Genomic DNA, 24,482 nt, shown 5'->3' with positions numbered 1-24,482 from the left:
CATTTGTAATTCTGAGCAACATAAAAGCTTAGGCCATTTCACAAACTAATAATACAACACTGAAGATTTAAATTCAGGTTAATCCTAAGACATTACCTTCAGTGATCACCACACTTCAATATTTTGTACATTGCATTTTCAGCAAATTCCCTCCAGTGTTTTGGCCTACAAAAACCGAGCAACCTCTGTTTTTTGGCTTTAACTTTTCAGCCCTTCTGGGTTTAGTGAACTGGAATTCCCTTCTGAAAATGAAGTTATCTTTCATCTTTGATCTTCAATCAAAGCCGTAAGAAAGGAAAACCCATGTAAAAAAATACCACTGTATTAAATTTTATCATCTTGGTGAATAAATCTAATAAGAAAGCTTAGTTACCATCTCCCTGTCTTTACAACACACACATTTTTGCTAAACTAACATAGCACTTTGTGTAGATAATTTTTAAAAGTAAATACTGTTTTTTTTTTTTTTTTTTTTTCTGATACATACAGCAAAAGCAACATCCTCTTGAATACACACTGGTTTAAATGAATTACTTAGTCAACTTGTTCATACGGTCATTAGTTCATTCGAGCACAACATCACCTCAGTATTGCCCCCAAATGTGCAATTAGAAAACACATTTTTCTAATACCAACAACTAGTAAAAACACTTCAAATGGTAGAAGAAAAACTCACAATAAAATCACAGGGAATTCAGCACTGAAATAATTAGAGTGAATCTTTAATTCGCTGATCTATAAGGGGCTATTCATAACCCAGTAAAAGATTTTTGTTTGTTGGTTTAGAAGTCTGGGGGCTACAATTTCATTTGCTCTCAATGACAGTACGTGCTGTGCTGCCTAAGTGAGCTCCGGGTGACAGACAGCACGCAGACTGTCATTGCCTGCATGTCTCCGTCCTGGTGAAGGCAGCTGGCTTCACAGTCTGCTCTTTCTGCTGACGTTTCTCTACACCAGGGAATTCTCAGCTGCCCAGCTGTGGGTAACATCTAACTCTGCATGCTTCCAAATTGTGCAAATCAACAAAACAATTTAAAAAAAAAAGCTCAAGATGTACAGATAGTGCTTTAAAAACAGCTACTACTGGAAGAACAGGTGCTATTTTATACAGCTCCTCCATAGTTCTATTTCTTACAAATAAAATTTAAAAAGAAAATAGCATTATGCAATTCAGCAACTGCAGCATTAGCTCTCTGATGATTTTTCATCATACTCAGGTCTTCTGGAAAGGAAATTAGGTACACAAGGAGCTTAAACACAACTTGCTGGACCAATTTGTTGAATTCCCAAGTGTATTACTATGGATGCAAACTTTTACTACATGTAACTGGTTGAAAATGTTTCTATTCCTAAACACAGTCATTTGATATAAAGTTTACCTAAAGTTCTGCGCCAAATCCAGATGAAAAGTTTCCACAGAGCTGAAATAAAAAAAAAAAAGCATTGACATCAGAAGGAAGTTAAAGCAATAAACAAAGCATTCTGCCAGAATTCCAGTTAGCATTTTGAACTTTTCTATTATGTGGACAGTAGGACCAATAATAGCACTGCACATTTGATCAACTTCAGACAAACTTTCTTTGAACGCCGCCTTATCTGCACTTTTTGCTTGGCAGAAGCAACCACAGTCAGACAGCGATGCAAAAACCTCTGAAGACTAGGTGATGATAATGCAGTCAATATGATGTCTGGAACAAGTAATTGTGAAAGAATCCAGACTTACCTTGGAAACATAGAAAACCAATTTCAGAACTCTAAAAATCAGCTATGCCTCCATCTTATTGGACCAACACAATACAAAGATTAAAAAAAATAATAACCAAAACACAAATATAGAGTCTCTTTTTGAAGATGCCATGAATGAAAGTAATTTAAACATTACAATTTCTATGCAGCAATTACGTATTATAATTGACAGAACTAGTTACTTTTTGGGGGTGAAAAAAAGGTAAAGAATAGTGCAGAATGGATTTCCCTGTGAGGTATAAAGCTGCAATTACCTTTTTGACAAAAAATCATCTAGACTATCGATAAGAAAGGAACAAAAAAAAGTTATTATTAATCTAGGCAAATAGAAGTTACGGGACACACTAATTCAACCTGCATTTTGTTCACGATCTATTCTACAAATTGCTGTTTTTCAGGTATGCAGTTGAACAGCTCAACCTATTACTTTAAATACTTCAGAGATGAAATAACATATTGCATGAATTCTAAACTTTGCCCATTCCTGATCACCACTACTCAAACCACAGGCAAAAATACACTATCATCAGGAAAATTTCTTAAGACAAAGTTTCTTAAACATTCATAATTACCCCCTTAGTAGTTAGCAAAGGTGGTGCTACAAATTGTCAGATTGCAAGGTCTCCACCTCTCTGTTTGGGAATAACCTTTCCAGTCCCTTAATAAAATTGATGTGCAGGGAAATCCCCAAGTTATCTCAAGTTTTGTGTCCCTCCCTTTGCGCAATATCATGATGCAGAGCTTATGTACCAGCTGATCTAGTAATTACACCTGTGATTTGTCTAAAATTTGTCTCTGAATATGGAAGTAGGAGTTAAAATTATGACAACAAACGTTTTGATTTTCTTCTGCAATAAACTGCACAGAGGTCTGTTGAAGTAATCACCCAGGAAAATGTCAACCACTTTGATACCTTTTCCATGCTGTAGCTTGACTGCCTGCCTTTGCATAAAGACTTTTGGTACTACACTGACGTTACATTACCCTATTCTAAAAGGCTCTGCTTGCTGGTCATGGTCCTGGGCAAGCAGCTCTGGGTGTCCCTTGCTGGAACAGGGGCTGCAACTGAAACCCCCAGGGGTCCGTTCCAGCCTCAGCCATTCTCTAGTTCTGTCTGTGATTCTGCACCCAGCACTGAGTTATGCTGCAGCAGCTCCATGAAGACATGCTAGCAGCAGGCGTGTAGCTTAATGAGCAGCAAGACCCCTGGCCTGGGGGAATTATGGAAGAGGAGCAAGGGAGTCGTGAAACAGCATTATGAGTTTACTGTTCACCGACTTCCTTGAAAAAATGAACCTGCGGCTAACTTCTCAGTGAAGCTGGTGGTTGGTCAGGGAAAGAGTGCCAAGGAAAAATGAAACAAGTGAAAGTAACTGTTACTGGGAGAGGGTCACTTAGCACACTGGAGGAGTGATGTTGTTAGGTAAGCTGGACAAATAAATCCAACTGAAAAATCAGAGATGAGAAAAAGGGAGCAGGCATCCAGAAACTGCACGCTACTTCCAGAAACCAAACACTTCTTCCCTCCACTGAAGCTAGAAAAGGCTGTTCTGTACTCCTCGCTTGAGTGCTCTGCTGACATAAAAAGTATTTTCTTTAGTCTAATATGATCTAGAAACCATTTGTCAACTGACACCAGTTCCAAGTTATTTTTTTCTAAGGAGGGACAAGCTCTTCTTCCTACAGCTCTCATAGCCACTTCTGAGTTACTTACAGCCTGAGCAGATGTTAAGGGTGACTTTTATTCTGTCCTCTTATAATATAAATTGGATCAAGATTAAGAGTCAGCTGAAGATGCCTGAAGAGGGGAAAACTAAATACACAAAACACGCATCTGCAATATTTTATTTTTTTTTTCTTTCCCCGGCTTTTCACCATATGGTTCAACAGGCCTCTGAAGAAGTGTAAAAGGAATGAATAGCTTTTGATAGGAATCACAGAAGTCTACCATAAGAAGTCCTTGCAAAGCCCATGCTATGGTGAGAGTGCCAAAAGCCGTATTTCTTAAGCCACCAAGAAGCGCAGTTTGATTATAAAATTTTGACAATAGGAGTGGACAGGGGGCTGGAAGGAGTCCCTTGACTATCTTGGCGAGAAAATAGAAGAATACTGCAAACAAGTTCTCTTATGGAGAAAGCTGCTTATCAGCAGACAAACTGAAAGGGCTTAAGGTTATTTCACACAAACTACATTAACATGATTCCTCTAGTTATGGTTTTGCAGCATCCTCTGAAAAGGCAGAGAAGTGAGAAAGGAAGCAGGATATTAGATCTCTATTAAATCTGAGTGCCTGCCTTTTACAGTGCATAATTCCTTGAGGAGGGATCTGGAAGAACAATACACGATTCTTAAGTACAAATGTAAATACAGCTAGGAGAGGACACCAAACACCTCAGAAATATCTTAAAATAGATTTTCTAACAAAAGGTAAAAAACAATTCTATGGGTCTCCTACGTGTGCCCTAGAAACACACCACTTGAGGACAGAGCATCATTTCAACACAGGTTACAGGAAAGGGCCCCTCAGGTAGCCTTCTGAAATGCCTCCAAAAACACAGATCTCTTTCCAAATCAACTTTGTACATTTGAGATACTAGAGAAATTCATGGCAGATACTAAAATCATATGTATTGGACTGGCAGCGAAAAATTTGTTTATCCCAAATTTGCTTATCCCAAACATGGTCTATGGGTGCTGGGATGTGATGCTCACCTGTCTGGACACAAGGAGATGTAGAGCAGAATGAGAAGCACTGCTCCTACTACAGTTGCCAATAGAGATCTCATCCAGGAGCTAAGCTGGCAGAAGTTACAGTACTGCACAATGGTGATCAGAATGGCACAACACATAAACATGGTGTACTGCAACAAAGAGAGAGAGTGCGAGTTAGCTTTGTCTTGCTGACTGGAGCCCTTTTGCACATAAATGCCAGCACAAATAAAGGCATGTGCAATATGAGAGAGAAAGCCCTAATTTCCTTGTGTGATATGCACATTAAGTGATCCTCATTGTGTCTGTAACAGGAGGCAGCACTTGAAGATGGAGGTCTTCCCTTCAAAGAGCAAGCAAACTTTTAGCATTGACAATTTGTCACAATTTTCCCTAGATACAGTTTTGCATTACCGCATTATACCACCATTATTTCAACACTATTCAACATCTTCAGCTTACCTTAGCAAAATGCTCAGTTCCTCTTCTTATTAAAAAAAAAAAAAAAAAAAAAAAAAAGGAAAAAATAGGGTAAGCATTGACATTAATCTCCTCTCTAATTACTGGGATTAGACCCTCCCTGTTTTGAACGGGATGTCAAAATTCCACTGCACTGAAAATGTGGAACATATTCACCCTCAGGAACTACAACCAGCTTCCTACCCTTAAAAACACTTCTTAGAGGATGCTAGCATACTGCCTATCAGTAGGTGAATAAGGAAATAAGAAAAAACTATTTCAATCACAGAAGACAGGTATCAATCACTGTCAATCAGTGCTCGGTAATACCACTACTTGTGCCAATTAAAAAAAAAAAAAAAAAAGTTGGGTTTTCTCTTCCAAATGCCTTATCTCAGAATGCTTTCCCCTTCTACATCTTTGCTGGATAAATAAAAGGAAGTGCAGAACGGAGATATTCCCCAGAATGTCTTAATTTCCCTGAGATACAACATTACACCAGTCAAAGCTCTCAAGCTGTTGTGCAAGGTCTGGTTTTATCAAGAATATCGATGACCATCCAAGCTAAAACAGAGACTCCACAACTGCGTCCTGGAGCTCTGTTCTGCTACATACTGCATTTTACAGTATCAAATGATCGCTCTCTCTCTCCCCCATTTTAAATTTCCTTTACAGCTGAAATGCAGAAAATGCAAATTAGGAATACTGTCACATAACAAATAAGCATGTGATTCAGAAGTAGACACAGTGTATGGAAAAAAAAACTTACATAATTTACCATTTTAAACCACAAGAACAGTGTTTTTTGTTTAATTTAATGACTCAAAAATGGATAAATTTCATTTCAGAAGTGTCCATAGAAAACATAATTTAAACTTACTTTTTTCCCCCCATTTCAGGTCTCCTAAAGTGGCAGAGCACTGGTTCTCACTCCAAGTGATGCCCCAGCATGAAGCCAGCCTATAGAGGGTCAGCAAGTGCTGTGTTTACTATGTATGCATGGCTTTGGAAAGTTTTTTTTTCATTGCTGTTTTTGTTAATTTTGATCTTAATTATTTTATATCCAGGGAAGGTATAAAATGCTATGAATAAAAAAAAACTTTGCAAAACCATGTCATAGTAAAATATGACACTTACCTGACCCTCTATAGATTGATTCCATTTCCTAGAGCTCCATGATTGTTGGAACATCACTGAGCACAAGATGAGTTGGGACATCTCTTGGAGAGTGAGCCAACAACCCCGCGACTCTGGAGGACCTGCAAGAGGAAAGAAAGCCAAGATCATTCTCAGCTTGGTGATGAACACCACTGCCTCACTGCTGCTGCTTGAAGCCCTTAGACCAATAACCTGGTATGACGAGGTATTGAGAATACGCTAACAAAAATGGGTCTTCCAACGTTACTTTTACATGTTTGGAGAGATGATCATGGATGGTGATGAATGGGATGATATAAAATCAATGCACAAAGAAATTTGAGAGATTTGAAGGTTTTCAGGTTCCTTCAGTGTAAAGAAAACATTCCTACAATTAGTTTGCTAGTGGTCATGAGGGAAGAAGGCCATCATTAAACTAAAAAAATTGTACAGCTTTAAAATAGTTAACTTTGGTTATATTCACAAAGGTAAAAGCTACAGAAAGATTTTAAACATGGGTTGTGAGATCCTCAAATCCAGTCCTTTGAGACTGTGAAAACCATGGAATAGATTTAAATCAAAATGTCTGGTCCATATGTTCCCACAGAACAAACACTTCCCGACACACAGTACCAAACTGCATCTGTAATTCATGGTAGGAAGAAGGAAGAGGATCTGGTTGTTACCTATAAGCAGGGCCCTGCAATAGCAAGCGATTTGTAAATGAATTCCCTGAAGATCCTGGAAAGGAAGGCTCATACACTGTGCTACCTAAGAGAAACAAACTTTCATCTGTTTCTCATCTGTTTTATTCATAAAAATTATAAGCACTGATTTTATGTGATGCATCACCTTTAAATTAAACAGTTATTTTCTTTCCTCCATATTTATCTCCTTGCTCCCTGCTTCTGAATGTTTTTATTAAAGGAGGCACCAAATCTTCTGTGAACATGTCTCTGGCTGGGTCAAAAAAGCCAATTTCTTTCAGTTCCTTTTAAGAAGGCACATCCTGTGTTCTTTAACCATCCCTGCAGCCCCTCAGGGTAATCATTTTTATGTCCCAACAGCTCTTTCCTTTCAGTTTCTCCACCTATCCTGGCAGAGAAAAAAACAAACAACCAACTGCTAATACTGGTCTTGCTCTTAGATTTACTAATATGCATGCAAACTTCTTAGGTTCACAAAACATTTCAGACTACAAACTCCAAATCAAAAAACAAAATAATATACTCTACTTGCATTAGTCAGAGTAAATACCAGCAGAAATATTTGTTCTAAGGGAAAAAAAAAAAAAGTGTATGCACACAGGTATTTATAACGCTCTCTCTCCTCTTCTGTATGACAGTTTTCCAGCAAGTCACTATATTTATGTAACAAACTGTATTCCATCATACACAAAAGCCCTGTTTTTCTCTAACGGATCTGTATCAAACATCTGTAAAGCATGAGGGAAGTGAAGGAAGAAGGCAGGCAAGCAACAAGCTAAGTTAGATCCAAAACGTCAGACTATGAAACGGAGTTCTACAACTTACATGTATATTTGTTTCAAAATCAGAGGTGAAGTGTGAAAAAACTGCAAGAGCTGGGAGAGAAACTAGGATTGCACCGAAAAAATGTCGAGGCAGCCAGCCAGATATCACCTCCAGGAGACGCTTCGTGCAAGTCATCACCTCCTCCAGGAAGAATGCCATCCTGGAACAAACGGAACCACAGACCTGTGAGTTAATTTCAGCACATCACTCCATACAGCTTAATTACCTGTAATAAAATAACTTAAAATTCTTCACTGGGGCTGCAGCACCAGTCACAGCTTGCCACGTGCCATACCACCTGCTGGTAAGTTCAAGGAATGAATCCAGGCGTGCTGAAAGATGATGGCTCGTTTGCTACAGCACAAGGTGGGATGGGAGGGAGGGGGGATGCTGGGGTTTGAGAAACAAACTGGAAAACACTTTTCACTTGGAAGGTAAGCATATGAGAGACTTACAGTCATAAATACTTAGCCTTAAAGAGGTGGGGAGAGCTCCCGAGGGCAGCTCAGCGGAGACACTTCTTACACCTGAGCGCTTCTCATCATTAAAACGAGTGAGCAAAGGTGAAAGCTTGCTTAACAAACTGTTTTTTATCTACAGAAATAGATTATCAACAAAATTTGCTTCTCAAAGCTCAGAAACATTCATCACTCCAAAAACTGCAACCGCTTTTCAAGGTTTTAATTATTTTTATGGAGGCATAAATAGGCAATGCAATAGTTGCCTTCACTCAAAGGCTCTCCATTGTGGATGTGTGTATTTACCACAGCGGGTCTGGGCTTTTCTTGCTTTACCAAAAGATTCCTGCTTTTGTGAGACGAACTTACTTCAAAGAGAAATGGCAGAACCACAGAGCCTGCTGTGAGACCACGGGGCAGGCGTGAGCAGCGCCCTGTGAGTCTGTGGCAATGCAATTCTGCTGGTGCCACAGTGGATGACCAGGGAGCCCAAATGGCAAACGCGTTTTCGGACAGAGATGCTCACAGCTGACAAGAATGTTTAAATACAACATATGCTAAATGTGGAATTCACATATTCCAAAGTCATAAACTATTGCATACTACCTAGATTTTTTTTTAAATTACAATAAATATATAAATAAATAAACTCAGAGGTTGTTTCTCTAATTCATTTGACTAAAATACAAGGTATAATGTTGGATAAAAACCTGATAAAAAATGGGTAAAGTTTTCTGTGTGACTTGGACACTAATTGCACGCCTTTTAAACATGCCTTGCTCATGAGTGTTACTTTAATTCTCAGCTCTAGGCTTCATGAATTTTGCAACCCCTAGCATTATTCAATAGACTTATTCTCTCATTTAATACATTAAAATATTGGAATTATACTTAAGTGCAAAGAAAAAAAAGAGAAAATTAGGGCAATAGGATGGAAAACGCTGTAATACACCAGCACCCCACGAGAGGGTGCTCACAGATTTCTCAGTGCCTAGTTAATGGAGTCCCATGGAAGCCAAAAAGCATAGCTATATTACATCATAAAAGAGAATTTGCAACAAAGCACGGAAATACAACTGCATAGAAAGCAAAATAAATTCGAAAGCCCTGTAGAGTAATTACTATTTTTTCTAAAGTGTTATATACTGTCCTGACAGCCTCTACCATCCATGGCAGAACGTGTCCCGGCTCCAGCAGCAGCCAAGCTGCTCCAGTATCGAGTCCTTCTGAAAATGCCACCCAAGTTCATGCCTCTAAAAATAAAGTCGATCCTGCTAAAGCGTACGAACTGGGATCAGCATTTACATGGCTAAACGGTGAGAAGGAAACAGCTCCGGCTCTGGCAGAGCACCGTGGGCAGCACCCATCACTCCTGCGTGGAGCTGGGCACCCCCTGCCCACGCCAACGCCTGGACCCTGCTGTGGGTGCAGATCCCAGCCCTGGGGACGGGCACCCAGCACCACTGGTGTCTCGCAGCCCGACCCACGCGGGCACTGCACGGAGCAGAAAAGCTTGTTTTTTGCCAAGCCTCATGCCAGGATAAATTCTTGTGGGAACTATAGCAACAAATCCATCAGCAAACCTGATCTGTTAATCCTGGGATGAGGACACTTCTTTATTTAGGCAGCTGCATGTTTGAAAAAGCAAGCACAAATTCCAGGACAACTCCACATTTCTCAGTGGTAATGTTTACCTTCTTGCATTGATTTTTATTTTATTTTTTTTCAGTCCAGAATCAATTGCAATGCTCTGTGCTCTGGAATTAAAACAAGCGAAACCCCATCTTTCACAAAACAGATGAAGCCTGTGAACGCAGCACAGCTCTCCCATCAGAGGAAGCGATCGCTGCATTAAATCCCGGCAGCAGGAGAGCTGCAGACATTTAATGGCCACAGGGCACTACCGGTAAATAATGCAGTGTCAGTGGGTAGCTCAACAGGGCTTAAATGCTGAAGCATCTAAGATGTTTACACAAGCTGCAGTTCAAATTAGTAACTTTGGCATAAATGATTAATGGCTAATGGAGAACATTACCGTCATTTCTGTATTTACTGGCAGTTTAAAATCAATTCCCATATTTCAAATCAAAAGCTTTTGGCACAGCAGTGAATTGGTGGGATATTAAATACCAAAGTCACAGATGTTAGAAATAAATAAAAGCAAAACAGAATACAGTTTGCCCTTGCATCAATACTCTATGTAAGTCAGGTTGTTAACAAAACCAGTTCATTAAGCTCTAGTTGCACAAAGCAATTTTTGTTCTTGGCTACGAGGAATTTAAGAAGATCCAATCGGTCGGCTACCAGGTTTCAACAGCAGACAGACTTTGGATATTACTTTGGCAAGCCTTGAGAAGGTGAAGTAGTGGGCAAAGGGCAGTTTTATTTCATCACAGTACAGCAGGTTTCCATTCTACTGCTTTGACTCTATTTGCTTTTTTTCTTCACCCAGAAGATTTTTTTCCTCTCTATTAAGGTACTTCTAAACTGATGAATCAACTTACCAGGTGCTCCCACCTCTCACTCTTTAGAACAGGATTGAAATATCCACTACACTGGATTCATCTCCTCACTGAGAGATCTTCACTGAAGGGTGTTATTGAAAGCAATGCATGTTTTAAACACCTTATTTATAACAAGTTTTAATTGAGAACAAGAACTGGATGAAAAAAGCTTCTAGTTAACAAAAAAACTTGTATTCACACCTAAAATAGTGGGCAGATCTCTTTTACCTGTATTCCTGCAGAAGCACCCCTAAGAATCCCAAGTGAAACTTCACACACTGTCGTATGCTCAGTGACATTTCCCACGATATTTTTTTATAAAATACCAGAACTTTAAGACCTTTTACACTCCAACTGAACTCATGAAAGTCAAAGTAGTCATATTTCAAGTGGGCAGAAGGACATTCTTTGCACTACATTTACAGAACTGGAGATGACATACTCCACATGCTGACAAATTAAGCACCACTTTTTGCATGCAGCTTTAAACAATTAATTCTAGAGTGGCACTTGTGATAACAGTGGGATCCTCATCTATAGATACTCCAATAATTTATTATCAGACACTTCAGAGAAATCAAAACATCCTTCTCCTGCAAGCCTTGCTCCATAAGGACTTCTGCTCTAACAACTTCAGTTTTACCTCGTTTCTCATTGTGCAGGCAGCGAGTGCTTTCCTCTCCCACTACCGCAGCTGGACTCGAGCCCTTAGCCACAAGAGCTGCAGCGAGTACTTCCTAGTCTGAGCACTGGATTCAATTAAAAGTCAGACTGATTTAAATACAGGGTGCTTCGCATCATGATAATGAAAATACAATAAGAAACTTAGGCAAGAATTTTTTGGTCCCAAAATAATCCCTCTCCTGAAATTCTAGGATTGTGCCCAGCATTGTAGTCCAATCCCCTCCCTTTAAGATATCTCTGTGGTATTCTGTGATTGTCACTTGTGATGACATTTCTGCACAGGAAGCTCTGCACTTTTCTGTGCATAATGAGCGGTCAGAGTGAGCAGTCCTCGCTTTGAAGACAATTTAAAGAGGAAAAGGATGATTTTGTTCTTTCTGATCAAAGGAAGTGAGACGGAATAAGGGCACAACAGTACGTCTGTCCTCTTGATGCCAACAAGCTCCATGCTTCAGCAGTGAAAACAGAGCTGCCTGTAAACTCATCCTCCGGGAATATGCAATGCAGTGCACAATTTAAAACATTTTGAATTTAATGCAGCCAACTAAGGAACACTTAGAGAATGATCGTATTTCAATAGCGCAGATGGGGAAGTGGAAGGTTGTTACACTTGTACATGAGCGTGTGCCTCAGGCTGTGGAGACTGGAGTGCCCCAAAAATGTATCTTACCGTAAGTAAATGTGGACCATAAATTCAACATAAAAATACCAAACAACCCAAAACCCCAAACAGACATCAAATCCTAAAAAAACATGCCCCCAAAATATGCCAATATATTTAGAACTACCTTTGTTCTTAGAATTACCTTGAAGGAGGCTGTAGAGAGGTGGGAATCACGCTCTTCTCCCAAGCACCAAGTGGTAAAATGAAGGGAAAAGGCCTCAAGTTGCACCAGGGAAGGTTTAGGTTGGGTATCAGGAGAAATTTCTTTACTGAAAGGGTTGTGTGGCATTAGAATAGGCTGCCCAGGGAAGTCACCATCCCTGGAGGTCTTCAAGAAATGTGTAGATGTAGAACTTAGAAGCATGGTGGACTTTAGTTCTAGGTTAAGGGTTAGACTAGGTGATCTTAGAGGTCTTTTCCAACCTGAATGATTCTATGATTCTAACTGAAAGCAAGCCAGAAGGCTTCTGAGATTGTCTTCAGCAATAAAAGCTCTTTTTCAGTGCAAAGTAGGAGGCTATTTTCAAGGAATTACCCTGGGTGAGATCTCCCCAGACCTGAGATGATCCTTTTTTGAACTTCAGAGATTTACTTACAAGTTACTATAGATGCCATGATGAGATGTAAGCCAAGTATAAATTATATTTTGTTTACTAAAGGAAAGATTGTGAATGTGAGCCTGTGGCAGCCAATGACTGAGAATCTACTGCTTGTAACTCTGGGGTAAATTTGCAGACACTTCCCTCATGCCAGAGGAAAGAAGAGCACATCTCACAGTTGCGTGACAAGGGCCCCAGTAGCTACTGATAGCCAGTGGCTTGTTTTCAATCACAAATTCCTCAGCCACGCATTTGGTGGAGAGCGCAGGGGAGGGCAGCAACCACCTCTCCCATCCAGCAATTCCTGTTTCCCAAATTAACCACAAGAATTTGTGGGGTCTTGAGATTCACAGCCATCTCGGTCCCAGTGAAAGCAGCAAGTGCTAGTGAGCACCCATCATCTGCACTCGTAGTAGCTGTGCAGGAATTACAATATTCCCTGCATGCCCAAACCTCCCATGAGTGCCCATCAGGAGAAAGGCAAACCTGTGTGCTCTCAATGCATTGTTTATGGAAAACTTGCTGCTACCATAACAGGCAGGACCAGTTAAGTTTTGATGACTGTCTACAGATGTTCACCAAAAAGTGAGATGTATCTCAGCCTGCTTTTCCAATCAGGAAAAGGAATGATTAATATTAAAAAATAGATACTTCTAAGACTTAGGAGTCTGCTTTAAACACTGGCTTTTTAAATCAACACGACCTTAAATGAGGAATCTGAGCCTGTTCAGGAAGTAAAATTTAGGTTTTAAACCAATACAATCTCATGCAAATGGTAGAAATGTCATTGGAAAAAACAAATAGCATTAAGAAAACATTAAACTCACCTTGGTAATGGCCCAGGCTCACTATCAGAGAGCATGGATGTCAGCAATACAGTGCTGCAATGAATCTAAACCTCCCTACTGCTGTACACAGCTCAGAAAGACAAAACTGCTTTGCAAATTCCTGACTATAGAGATAGCATACTGAAAACAACAACTTTCCTTCTTCTCCTTAAATAAAACATGACCAACCAATTACAGAACAGGACTGAAGGAAAACCTTATGTACCCACATATAAAAATTTATAGGATTACAGCATTATCTTTTATAACTGTACGAAGTAAGAAAAGGTAAATGCAAAGATAATAATGTGACATTGGAAAAACAAGTAGGAACAATAACATACTGAAAAATACTAAAATGGAGTTATTTTGATAAGGTATCTGCAAGGTGAATAAACAAATTATCTCCAAATGCACCTGGGTAGCAGAAACCAACTCTTGTACAAAGTGGTGGCTGAGCTGTTCAGAGTTGAACAAATCCAAGGATTCAGTTTCGTGGCCACCTAACCCAAACTAACTGCTCACTGTTGCCTTCCTGCTCACAATCCTGACGTAATGAAGGAACTGCCTGGGCTCATTAAACTGACAGAAAAAAACTTTCACTTTTCTGAGTTTCTAGTTTTTCCAAAAACTCCAGAACTACAATACTATTCAAGCCATAACAGCCAAATACACCTGCTAAGAAACACTACCTTCAGAAGTACTGTCCCTGTTCAGAAATGACATCTCTTTTCTCCAAAACAAACTATTTCCTGTAAACATGCCTGCATACCTTTGTAGGCATACTTGAGTTACAAGGATTACTTTGGTGGCTGAAGTACAAATTATTTTTTACCTCGAGCCTGAAAAGTCAGAGTGCAAGCTGCAATCTACTGTTTCTTTTGAAACAACAGCAGAATTGCTTCTAGCTTGTAATTACAAAAGCATTTTAACTTACACATAACCAACAGATCTGCAGAGCTGCAAGTGAAGACACCCGTTTCCACACACCACCCGCATAACATTCTCTTGTGACAGTGAAAACAGAGAACGAGGGGGGCAGAATTAACTTGCCATCACAAGTACAGACAAACAAACATCTTACTATTGCGTCTCCCATCTGGGTTAATAACACGTTACATGTGGTATCTGTGCACATCAGGCAACACGCCCAGGAGAGCATGAGCTTTGCTGAATGCATGTAACAACTGCAGTGTTCTGCTAAGGCCTGGGGACACCCCACGTTATGCAGGAACTGCGCAGTAACGGATCTTCAACAAGTTACAGATGATGGGGTAAGGACCGTAAGTGTCCCAGAAGTCCAGAACACACATCCTGGAGGTGATTGGGCATAAACTGGGAATGAGAAATCACTGTTAAATACCAGGTAGTTGTGCCTGCAGCTAAGCCCTGCCTCTGATGGCACAGGGCTTCAGGGGCACCCTGAAGAACGTGGGGGCTGACGGTTCGTTGCTGCAAGGAGGCAGTGTGGGGGCTGGCAGGGCCCTGACTGAGGAGACAAGACCATGCCCCATCTTGAGCAGCAGCTGACTGTTACACAGCCAAGGAATTGAGGGGAATACTGAACTTCAGTGTGTAAAAAAGAAAAAAGCCACAAAGTATTTGAATATTAAACTGATCAGAGTTGAAATAGAAATCATTAAGAAAACTAATTCTTGACAGATGTGCTGTGACTTTGGCAATTTTTTTTATTCCTACACCCTTCCCCTCCCCACCCCCCGGAAAAGGAATACTGTTTGCATTTGTGACAACTTATTTCAGCTTTAAACCAGAATGGTGTATTTCTGTTTAAATGTGGGGGATTTTTCTGAAGGACAGATGAGAGCGAAAGACATCGAGTTGTGTGCGGCACCACAAGCACTAAGCAGGGACACACACGGTGTGCAGACTTTGCTTCTTTGAGCTAGACCCTCTCTGTGCAAAATCTGCTGCAAGCCTTCTTGCCTTTGCTAGCACTGTTAGCCAGCCAACCGCTTTGTTTCTCACTCCTATTTCAAGACAGCGTTACGTTTTTATTACCTAATGGAGATGACGAGGGACAGCACCTCCAGCAGGATGGCGATGATGAACACGACGACGGCCGCAGGTGGCGGAGGGGACGCCACCATCCCGTGCTTCAGGAAACACGTGACAGATAGTATGAGGAAGACTGTGGTGGAGAGGAACACATCCAGGAGTGAGCTGAAGGTAGCACTGGCAAACGTCTTCACTGGAGCATTCCTTATAACCTGCGTGGAACACAAGGGTTGAGGGAAGTGATGACAATGAATAAATGCTCTCTTGCCGAATTTGACCGTACCATAAACAGCAGCTCACAAAAATAAATAGAGGAATAGAGAACATTTTGCCACTTCATTAATCCACTATAAGTACTGTTTTAAAAAAAGAAACAGAAGAGGTAGTTCAATGACTAGCAGTTCCCTGAGAATACGCCTACGTTGCAGAAACACGCTGGCAGCACAGCCCCTGGGTATGGCGTGAATCTTTTTCTTTTTTTTTCTTAAAGACCACTATCATTTTTTTTAACAGAATACAATGATATAGAAATAATATGAAAATTGCCAATACTATGCAAGGGAACATAAAAAACTAATTGCTAGCAGAGAAAGCTATCAGAAGTTTTCTTCAAGTATTTTCGTTTAAAATAACAGTAGAACTTAAAACAGTAAAAAAAAAAAAAAAAAAAAAAAAAAAGCTTTCTGGTTCCAGGCGTTCTTGAAGAAAACCCTCCAAGCACCACTCAACAGAAAGAGTTAGTTCACCGTGGCAGAGCTCACATCTCCCTTTCAGACAAGCCTAAAAGCAGCAATCGGGACGCTATGTAACCTGAACTGATCTAAGGCCAGGACTCCAAGTAACTCTCTGCTGTAAGCAACCCTTCACCACACATCCCCACCCCACCATGTGCTGGCACAGCTGCAGTGTGTGCTGGTTTGGCCAGTCCAGCTGAAAACCAGACCATGAGCTCCGTGCCCTGGCTTATTCCACTAAGCGCAGTCTTACGAGTGTTTGTATCTTCCTGAGGGACAGCAGAAAACAAATTCCAAAGAAAAATGAGAAGTATGCTATTGATAATGCCATGAAGTAGTCCTGTTTGAATACTGCAGTCTTGTACTCTGCTTTCATTTGGACATTTCTTTCACTCCTCAGAACATTATCGGCACTCAGCAGCATAGCAAAATGAACTTGTTCTTCATTTGTAGCTCTCTACAACCTAATGTATTCATTGAGTTTTGTTTCAGGGCCAAAATTACCTTTTAATCTGAACTGTAGCAGAATCTCTGTAGTCCATACACAGTCGCACAAATTGAATTAAGGAAATCAGCACTGCATCCTAAAGTGACAGAGTTAAGGATGCCCTAACAGTGTTAAGTAGTGCCTTAATTTCCAAACAAGAACAGGCTAAGCAAGCTCTCGGGACGTGGAGACACTTAGGAATGATCACAAAGCAATCATGCAGCTGGCACCGTGTAATTAGAGGTGAACTCGCTGGAGCTGGAAGTTGCGTTCAGCAACAGCGATCTGCGAGGCATTTCAACAACCAGCAATGCTACAATCGCTTCGCTCCCCAAGAGATTTTTGTTGTTTCGTTTTGGACCAGTACTGTGCTAATACTAAGGCTTTAACAAGTTTTGCCCCAGTGCTGCACAGTTGCTATTACAAAATAAGGTTCCCATTTTCAGGTAGGTTTACGTAATAATTTTCAAATGAGCAGCTTACCACCAAGAAAACGCACAGACCTCATTCCTTCTCCTTCCTCTATCAATTTCCTGCACACCCACATTACTAGATCAATCTGAATGTGCTTGACTATCACTGCTTTTCTTCTCTTTCCAATCTTTCAGTTGGAAAGATTTTGATTTACTGTTTTCTGTATAGTTTGTACAAATTGAGCAGGCAAACAGGGGTCTGTGTGTGCACATGTAGGTACACACACACACTGATATGAATACCATGTAAACTCTGTATCAATTCATGTATATATATATAATAATCATTATATATATATATAATACCAATAATTCATGTATCAAAAGAGCACAAACTACTCTTGGTTTGCTCTCCTGTAGTACTCAATCCAGGATATGAGTAGATGTAATACACTGCTGTAGATATAACTTCATCAATGTGAATGTCACCCACAGGAAGCTTCTCCCTATTGCTGCTGGATGAGCTTTATTCAGAGAGATACCAATGAAAAAGTGCTGCAGGGTGAGCATAAAGTTCCTGAACAAGGTGAATGAATTGAACTGCATCACTACTATGCTTCCCTTATGTTAAAAAAAAAAAAAAAAAAAAAAGAGGAAAAAGAAAAAGTTACACCTCATTTCATTTGTAAAAAGTAGAAACCAACCAAAGAGGGGCTGCTGCCAAGGACAGTGTGGAAGCACTGCCCAGCACAGAAAGCAGCCTACAAGTAGAGAGCAACAAGCAGTGAAGCAGAAATCCTACCTTTCCTCAGATACAGGGTAAACTGGGAGAAGAGAGAATCAACACCTTCGTTTATCATGGTGGGAACCCTGCCAGATGTGCGACCCAGCCTCACAGCTCAGCACTGCTCAAGGACAGGGCCCAACCCTTCCTGCTCCCAGACCCTCTGGCACTCAGCAAGCTGCTGGTTCAATCCCAAGACAGCAGAAAGTAGAGGGGGAAAAAAAAAGAAAAGCCCCAAACAGCAAAACAAAACATGAATATTTTATGCTAAGTTACTAAAATGAACTGGATCACAGCAGGGAAGTGTGGTAAGCACCAGAGCCATTAGCAGGAGCAGGGAGCAGTAGGAACAAGGTGGGAGAGCAATTGCCCTCTTTTGGCAGTACCTTTTCAGCCACTCGTGGAAATGCAACCTCAGTTAGTACTGATGTCTATCGTTGCTACATGCAAACTTACAACATCTTGCTAGTTCATATCAACCCAGCAAAAATATCTACTGACGGGTAAAGTCTGCAGAACTACTAGCTCCCAAGGGGGTAAAGGACTTTTTATACTCACTGCAAAATCCTGAAGAATGCACCAAGTTCCTCACAATTTACACCCTGTTCCTTACAGTTACACAGTGTTTTGAACTGCCTGTTTTTGAATGCAACGCATTTACAGAACTTATAATACTGAGTTCACATCAGATTTGGGTATCACTGAGATAACCAGGAGGCTGCGGCAAGAATCAAATTCAAAAATACCATTCTCAAAGTCAGGACATTTAATAAGTAGGCAAGTAGTCATTTACAGTTCTCTGAGCTGCCTAAAGCCTTGAAACATTAACTTGAAAATGGAGAAAAGGCAAGGGAAGTGATTAGTGTATCCTGGTGGGTTGTGAAAACGTATTTCCAACCCAAATCTTGGACTAGACTCAGGACATGGCACAAGACAGGTAAACTGAGACTGTTTTCAGAGGCAGCAATACTGAGTAGTAAATCCCACTTGACATTTCATAACCCTTGTCATCAACTGCGATGAAATGTGTTAAAAACAATTACAGACATTACTTGAATGGATTACAGAAGAAAACCAATGCCAGGAGAAACTCACCTCTTCCTGATAGCTTGTCCTGTAGGCCATCTCCAGATCCTGATCCAAGAAGTTCAGGCTCAGCTTGTTAATAGGAGGTTTAAAGAAGTAGTCTTTCATGAGGCTAAAGAGAAAAGACAGTTCAGCATCAGTTTATTCAGCTGTAGTGCTTTCAGAGCCCCACCATTCTGTGGTTTCTTCTTCCAGGGATGGAGGCACTTGCATTTGCAGTTCCTGTAGTTCTCCTTTGCTCTCAGCCACCGTGGTACCTCCTTATCCTCGCTCAGTCAAAGGAAATATTTTACAAAACCATGACAGAGCAAACTTTTATATTTTCAGGAAGACACTAACAAGCTCTTCCAGAAACTTAACAGCTATAACTGCAGATGGCTACAGGTAAGTGTAATATAAGCTAGCTGATAGTAAAGGTTAATTGCTGCTACAGGTGCACAACCTTAGGAGACGCGTGGCCGTGGGATATTTATGTCTTGGATGGAATTCCATTGGACAAAGCAAGCCAAGGATGATAAAGGTGACAAATTTGTCCATTTTAGAAAACAGCACCGTCTTGTTATTTCAAAGACACTAAAATATCTCAGTAACTCAGCTGGGAACATTTGCTTAACGATCCAGGCTGCAGAAAAATGTAACCCAAGATGATGGATGGCTTGAATTTACTTCTGCAATGGAAAAATTGAAATCTCCAGAATCATCAACAAAGGCACTAACAACTAATGAAATGAGCTTACTAGAACTAATGAACCAGTAGGCAGCATCTACCACAGGGTGTTCATTTATTCGTTCACCTTATCTTTCAGTGCCAGGTGCAGCACAAATACAAAAGGGCCTTAAACATTAAAAAGTTGTTTCTATTTCCTACCTTCCAGAGCAAAAAAAAAAGAGCATTTTTTGAGTTCTACATTAGTTGTAAGAAGCCTGTGAAAGAAATTCTCTGGTGATATCTATGACACTTGATCTGCAAACCTCTTCTTTCTCTAGTAGGTGTCAAAGAGCTGGAAGGACTCAACTTAGTCAGCACAGACTGCTTTGTGCCTGATGGTCAGGCTTGCTTACCCAAATTTATTCCTGGGATAGTCTGTCACTCTCTCTTCTGTCATCCTAATCTGAGACTTCAGAACACACGCTCTCCTTACGAATCTCTATTCGTTTTCAGGCAACTGATTCCACTCGTTATATATAATGCACTGTTTTAAAAACTGCCGTAGAATCTGACATGGGACTGCTTCTTTCCAAGCACTACATCAAAAAACATAGCACCTGAGCAAAAATTTGAGTGGACTATTTTGCAGTTGCTAACTCTAAACAAAGGCCACGAGATGCACAAGACCAAATTCCAAATAACTGAAGAAGCTGAAAGACCCTAGAAAGCTAGTCTGTACCTGCATTTTATTTTTTTTGTACCACTGGCAGAGATTTTTTAAACGCCCAAACTTCCCAATACAAGATAGCATGTGGGAAACATTTTTTCTCAAGATGCAAGACCAACCAAACATACACACTGCTAGACTGAGGCTCTAGAAGACAAAAGACTTCAACCAAGAATATGGCAGATACTTTACATCCTTTCAACACTCTGGTTTTGGCCAATATATTAAAAAACATTACAGGATGCTCTCAAGGAACAACAAGACCCACTTACTACTCTTACTACCTCTTATACTACAGTTTTCTTCTAAAATACATGGTAGCATGCAGATTGCAATGAACAAAGCATGGTATTTTCATAGTGGTTGTAGTAAAGCCAGAGTTAAAGCTCAAACTATGCACTGTGTGAAATACTTATAATCAATTTCTAAGAAAAGGCAAGCCAGTAACTTACATGGAAAGGATTCCTGTGTAACGCAATAATAGAAAAATGCTACACTAACACTGGCTTTATTGCTATTGTTTTTATAAATGACTGGAACTGTGCTGAGATAACAACTCCAAGGCAAAATCTGGGCACACAAAGAGCCCAGCAGCCGGTTGTGAAACTCTCAGACACACACCTGAACTCCAGAAGAGGCTGGGGCATGACAAACACCACCAGCGTCCAACACTTTCTCACACCCAGCCCTAGGCAGCTGTGCAGTGTGCAGGCTCCTGAATCGTCCCTAGGATATGTTTAACTCTTCCCAGCTGTACAGGAAGCTTGCATGATTAATTTAAACACCTAATCACCATATCTAGGTTAGACATCTGTGAATGTGATGCCTAATTTACATTGCAGATCAGAACACCTGCATCATGCAACATGGTGCAAGTCACTACCCAATATGAAGAGAAGCTCTCACTCACTGCTGTTGGGTTTGCAGTAACATGAAAGCAAAGCAGCAACATTCCAGTAATTATTACTGTGAATGATGTGAATCTTCATGTAAGATGACCAAGTGGAAGTTTGGATTTCACCCCACTCGCTGAGAAAACTCAGATTTCCCATTCAACCATCCTCATCGATACTAAATTTGAGACCAACAATATATTACGTTTTACAGTAGGGGATCAAACATGTTTCTTAAATGACTCATTACCTATAACTTAACACTAAGAAATGTTAAAAAGGATTGATATAAAACGGTAGGCTTAAACCATTTTGAATAGACCTAATTAATCAGGAGATTATTTTTGGAAAGTTATGTTTACATGAACCAAACTCAGCAGAGAAGTTTCCCTGGCAACAAGAAATGGCCCACTTAATATGGTAATGATGATATTTAATTGAGAAAAAAAAAAAAAAAGCTAGGCTTTGACTGATGTCACATCATGGTCCCACTTTTTCCTTTTCTGAAGAAGTATCCATTTTGTATGTGGAGGAGGAAAGTTCCATGAATACAAGAGCTGGAGGTGGGTATCTAGCAGTCCACTGGCATAAATTAAGCTGCTTCTGTAACTTAAAATTTGCAGGATGCTGGTTACATTTTAAACAAAAATCCAATTTGTTTTTCCTGATTTCTGCAAACATTTGGACTTTCACAATCATTCCGTCTTCTAATATTTTGAAGTATCAGCTTAGCACCTGTTCTCAGCCACTAATGACAGAACACACACACAACAAGGAACCTAGATTTTTACAGAGGTTGGCCCCAGGAGAAAGGCAATCTGAAAAAAAAATAAAACACAGTAACAACAAAAAAATACCAACCAAAAAACAAAAACAAAACGAAAAAGAACAAGAGAAGAAGAGGCTGGAGAAGGACTTTTGTCCCTCTTTCACTTCTCCCTGCTTTGGTCATGTTTCCAGTTAAGACAACGCTGTCCCTGTTCCAAACAGAGTATATACGAGCATACAGTTTCAAGGATATTTAGATAAAATGTCCCTAATCTCAGTGGAAGCAGTGAAGCAAAAATAAGAATAGCCATAAATAATAACAAAACTAAGTTGTCTGTTTAGCTGATCCAGTCAAATCACTGCCATAATAAGGGAGATACGGCTGTGTGTTTACAAAATCAAACAGTGTTGAATTCTGAAGAACATATTTGCCTCTGCCCAAAACAAGTCTTTTTGTATGAAATGGGGAGAGAGACTAACTTTACAAAACGCTGTAGGTAGAATGAGAATTCACTCCTATTAATTCTGCTTCCAAGCCAAATGTGATTTCTAGGTATTAGTCATGCAATATTATCAGATGTTGTTCTCTTGCAATACAAAAATTTGAGTTTTGTGGTTCAGGTTATATATTACAGTTTCAGTTGCAGATGAAGGTACATAATATGTGTATTATGAGGAGTTTTGAATGCAAAGATGAAAGAGTTCAACTCTTTAACAAGTCACTGAAAGAATGTTTTTCCTTTTCAAAGGCTTGAATGAAGAATGTCTGTTAACCACAGAAAAAAAAATGATGAAAAACCCAGCTTTACATATTCCTGAGCAGAATGTTTTTGAGTTCAAGTTCCTACTATAGGTTAAACAGAAGACAGACTAAGATCAGAAAACATACAGCATGTTATAGTATGTTTACAATAATTATTGACATGAAACAAAAAGCACACAAATGCTGATTACAGATACGGGACCTCTGTTAATGCCTTTTCTTTCTTTATATACCTTTTCTTTGTGCAGCTCCATTTTCCTTACCTGTCTTCTTTAATCACATCGACAAAGTGAGCATCTGTCTTTTCTCTGATGTTTTTGAACCTCAAAGGAAGGAGGGCTGATTGATCCAGACTCACGCCCCCCCATCTTCCTTTCTCTTGCAACATTTCGTAAAGCGAGGTTTGACTGTTGCTCAGCTTTTCTTCTTGTGGAGGACTCAAAAGTCCATTCTGAGTCTTTGGACTATGGCCTCCTGGAGCCTGCATGACAGAAAGCAAAAGATACACAGGGAACATGAATGGTTGAGAAAGCAGACAGGAGAGATTTAATGGAGCAAAAGTCAAAAATTCCTCCCTCAGCACGCTGAACTTTTATGTGATCATGTCAAAGACCTACCTCCACCTGCCTTAAAATCATTCATGTCTGCTAGAAGCGCACGCCTCTTTAGGTGTTGTTGTCTTTTTGCTTTTTATGTCCCTGTTTCCAAGGCATCAGAAAGCAAATTACATTTTCACACATGCAGTGAAGACCAATGATAGACCAAAACTTCATTCACTCATCTTCAGGTCAAGATTCTTCTCAAAATCTTTTCAAATACCTTCTTTAACTGTACTATCTTTCCACAGGTCATGAGACAATTAACTCTGCCAGCCTTGCTGATCCTGCCACTGTCCACTGTAGCCTCACTGCTTTCCCAGAAAGATGGAACAGCCGTATCTGAACAGACCTTTTGTACAGCTCATTATCCTACAAAAATATTCTGCAACTGAAACCACATTTTCCTCACTAAGATATAGTTCTTTTACCATTAATAATGTACTTTTAAATTTTGACACCAGCTTGCAGTACAGTTGAAGTGCACAGTATCAGCAATTCTGCTGTCATTCATTTCGGAATAAAAATAAGTTTGAACCAAAAATGATTCTATTTTCATGGAACATGAAGTTCTTCCTTTACATTTTGTTTGATCTAGACCAATGTGCACTGAAGCAAGTCCAAGGAATTAGACAGCTAAATACAGCTAGAATGAAAGTGAGCTGCAGTTAGTCAAGATCATTTTACAATTTTCAAATACAAACATGTATCAAAACTTTGCATATTTGAATGTTCATCTCCTCCCTCCACGTCTTATCATTTATCATTCATCTTCATCCTGAAACCCACTCATGACAGAAGTTTCTTCATTTCTGCCTGTAGAGCAGTCAGCACAGCAGTGACTAGCTCCTCCAGAGGACTATTCTTGGATGCCACTGCAGTGACCATAAATATCACACCACCCAATCACGCACTGAAATATGTTCCTTAGATTGTAAAATCAACTTAGCTAAGGCTGAGAAATACCAGATTTCTAGCTGCCTGTGCAAAATTAATTGAATCTCCTTGTGTCTCTAGGCTGTAAAACAAATGAGGAACGTGAACACAGGCAGGTATAACTGAAGGTGCACAGGCCACTTAATATATTATTCCTAGTTTTTAACAGGAAGATGTTACAACAAAAAAGAAGCATTTTTCTAACATAAGCATTTCTGGTATCCATTTTCTAGTTGAACAAACATAAAAACACAAACACTGGGCATGTTAAAAACTTTCATGCATCACTGCTTTCACAAATAATTACCAGC

At 40.0% G+C, this 24,482-nt stretch overlaps 1 protein-coding gene across 4 annotated transcripts in view; it reads right to left on the bottom strand.

Annotated features, from left to right (window-relative positions):
• The window catches only part of ADCY9 (adenylate cyclase 9), a 90,719-nt gene that overhangs the window by 15,458 nt on the left and 50,779 nt on the right, over positions 1-24,482 (bottom strand). For all 4 annotated transcript variants that reach the window (XR_014618882.1, XR_014618883.1, XM_084296000.1 and 1 more), the window contains 6 exons: positions 22,903-23,120; positions 18,849-18,951; positions 15,339-15,547; positions 7,584-7,743; positions 4,459-4,607; positions 1,380-1,421 (listed from right to left, as the gene is read on the bottom strand). Coding sequence is in view for 2 of the 4 variants with exons in the window: in XM_084296000.1 (XP_084152126.1) it covers positions 1,380-1,421; positions 4,459-4,607; positions 7,584-7,743; positions 15,339-15,547; positions 18,849-18,951; positions 22,903-23,120 (881 nt within the window). In the remaining 2 variants the exon portion in view is untranslated. The remainder of the gene's footprint in view (positions 1-1,379; positions 1,422-4,458; positions 4,608-7,583; positions 7,744-15,338; positions 15,548-18,848; positions 18,952-22,902; positions 23,121-24,482) is intronic.

Source organism: Netta rufina (assembly GCF_964035555.1).
Source record: "Netta rufina genome assembly, chromosome: 15".
In the NCBI taxonomy this organism is placed as follows: domain Eukaryota; kingdom Metazoa; phylum Chordata; class Aves; order Anseriformes; family Anatidae; genus Netta; species Netta rufina.
The sequence above is the reverse complement of the archived record's forward strand: the minus strand, read 5'-3'. Positions and strand labels throughout refer to the sequence as shown.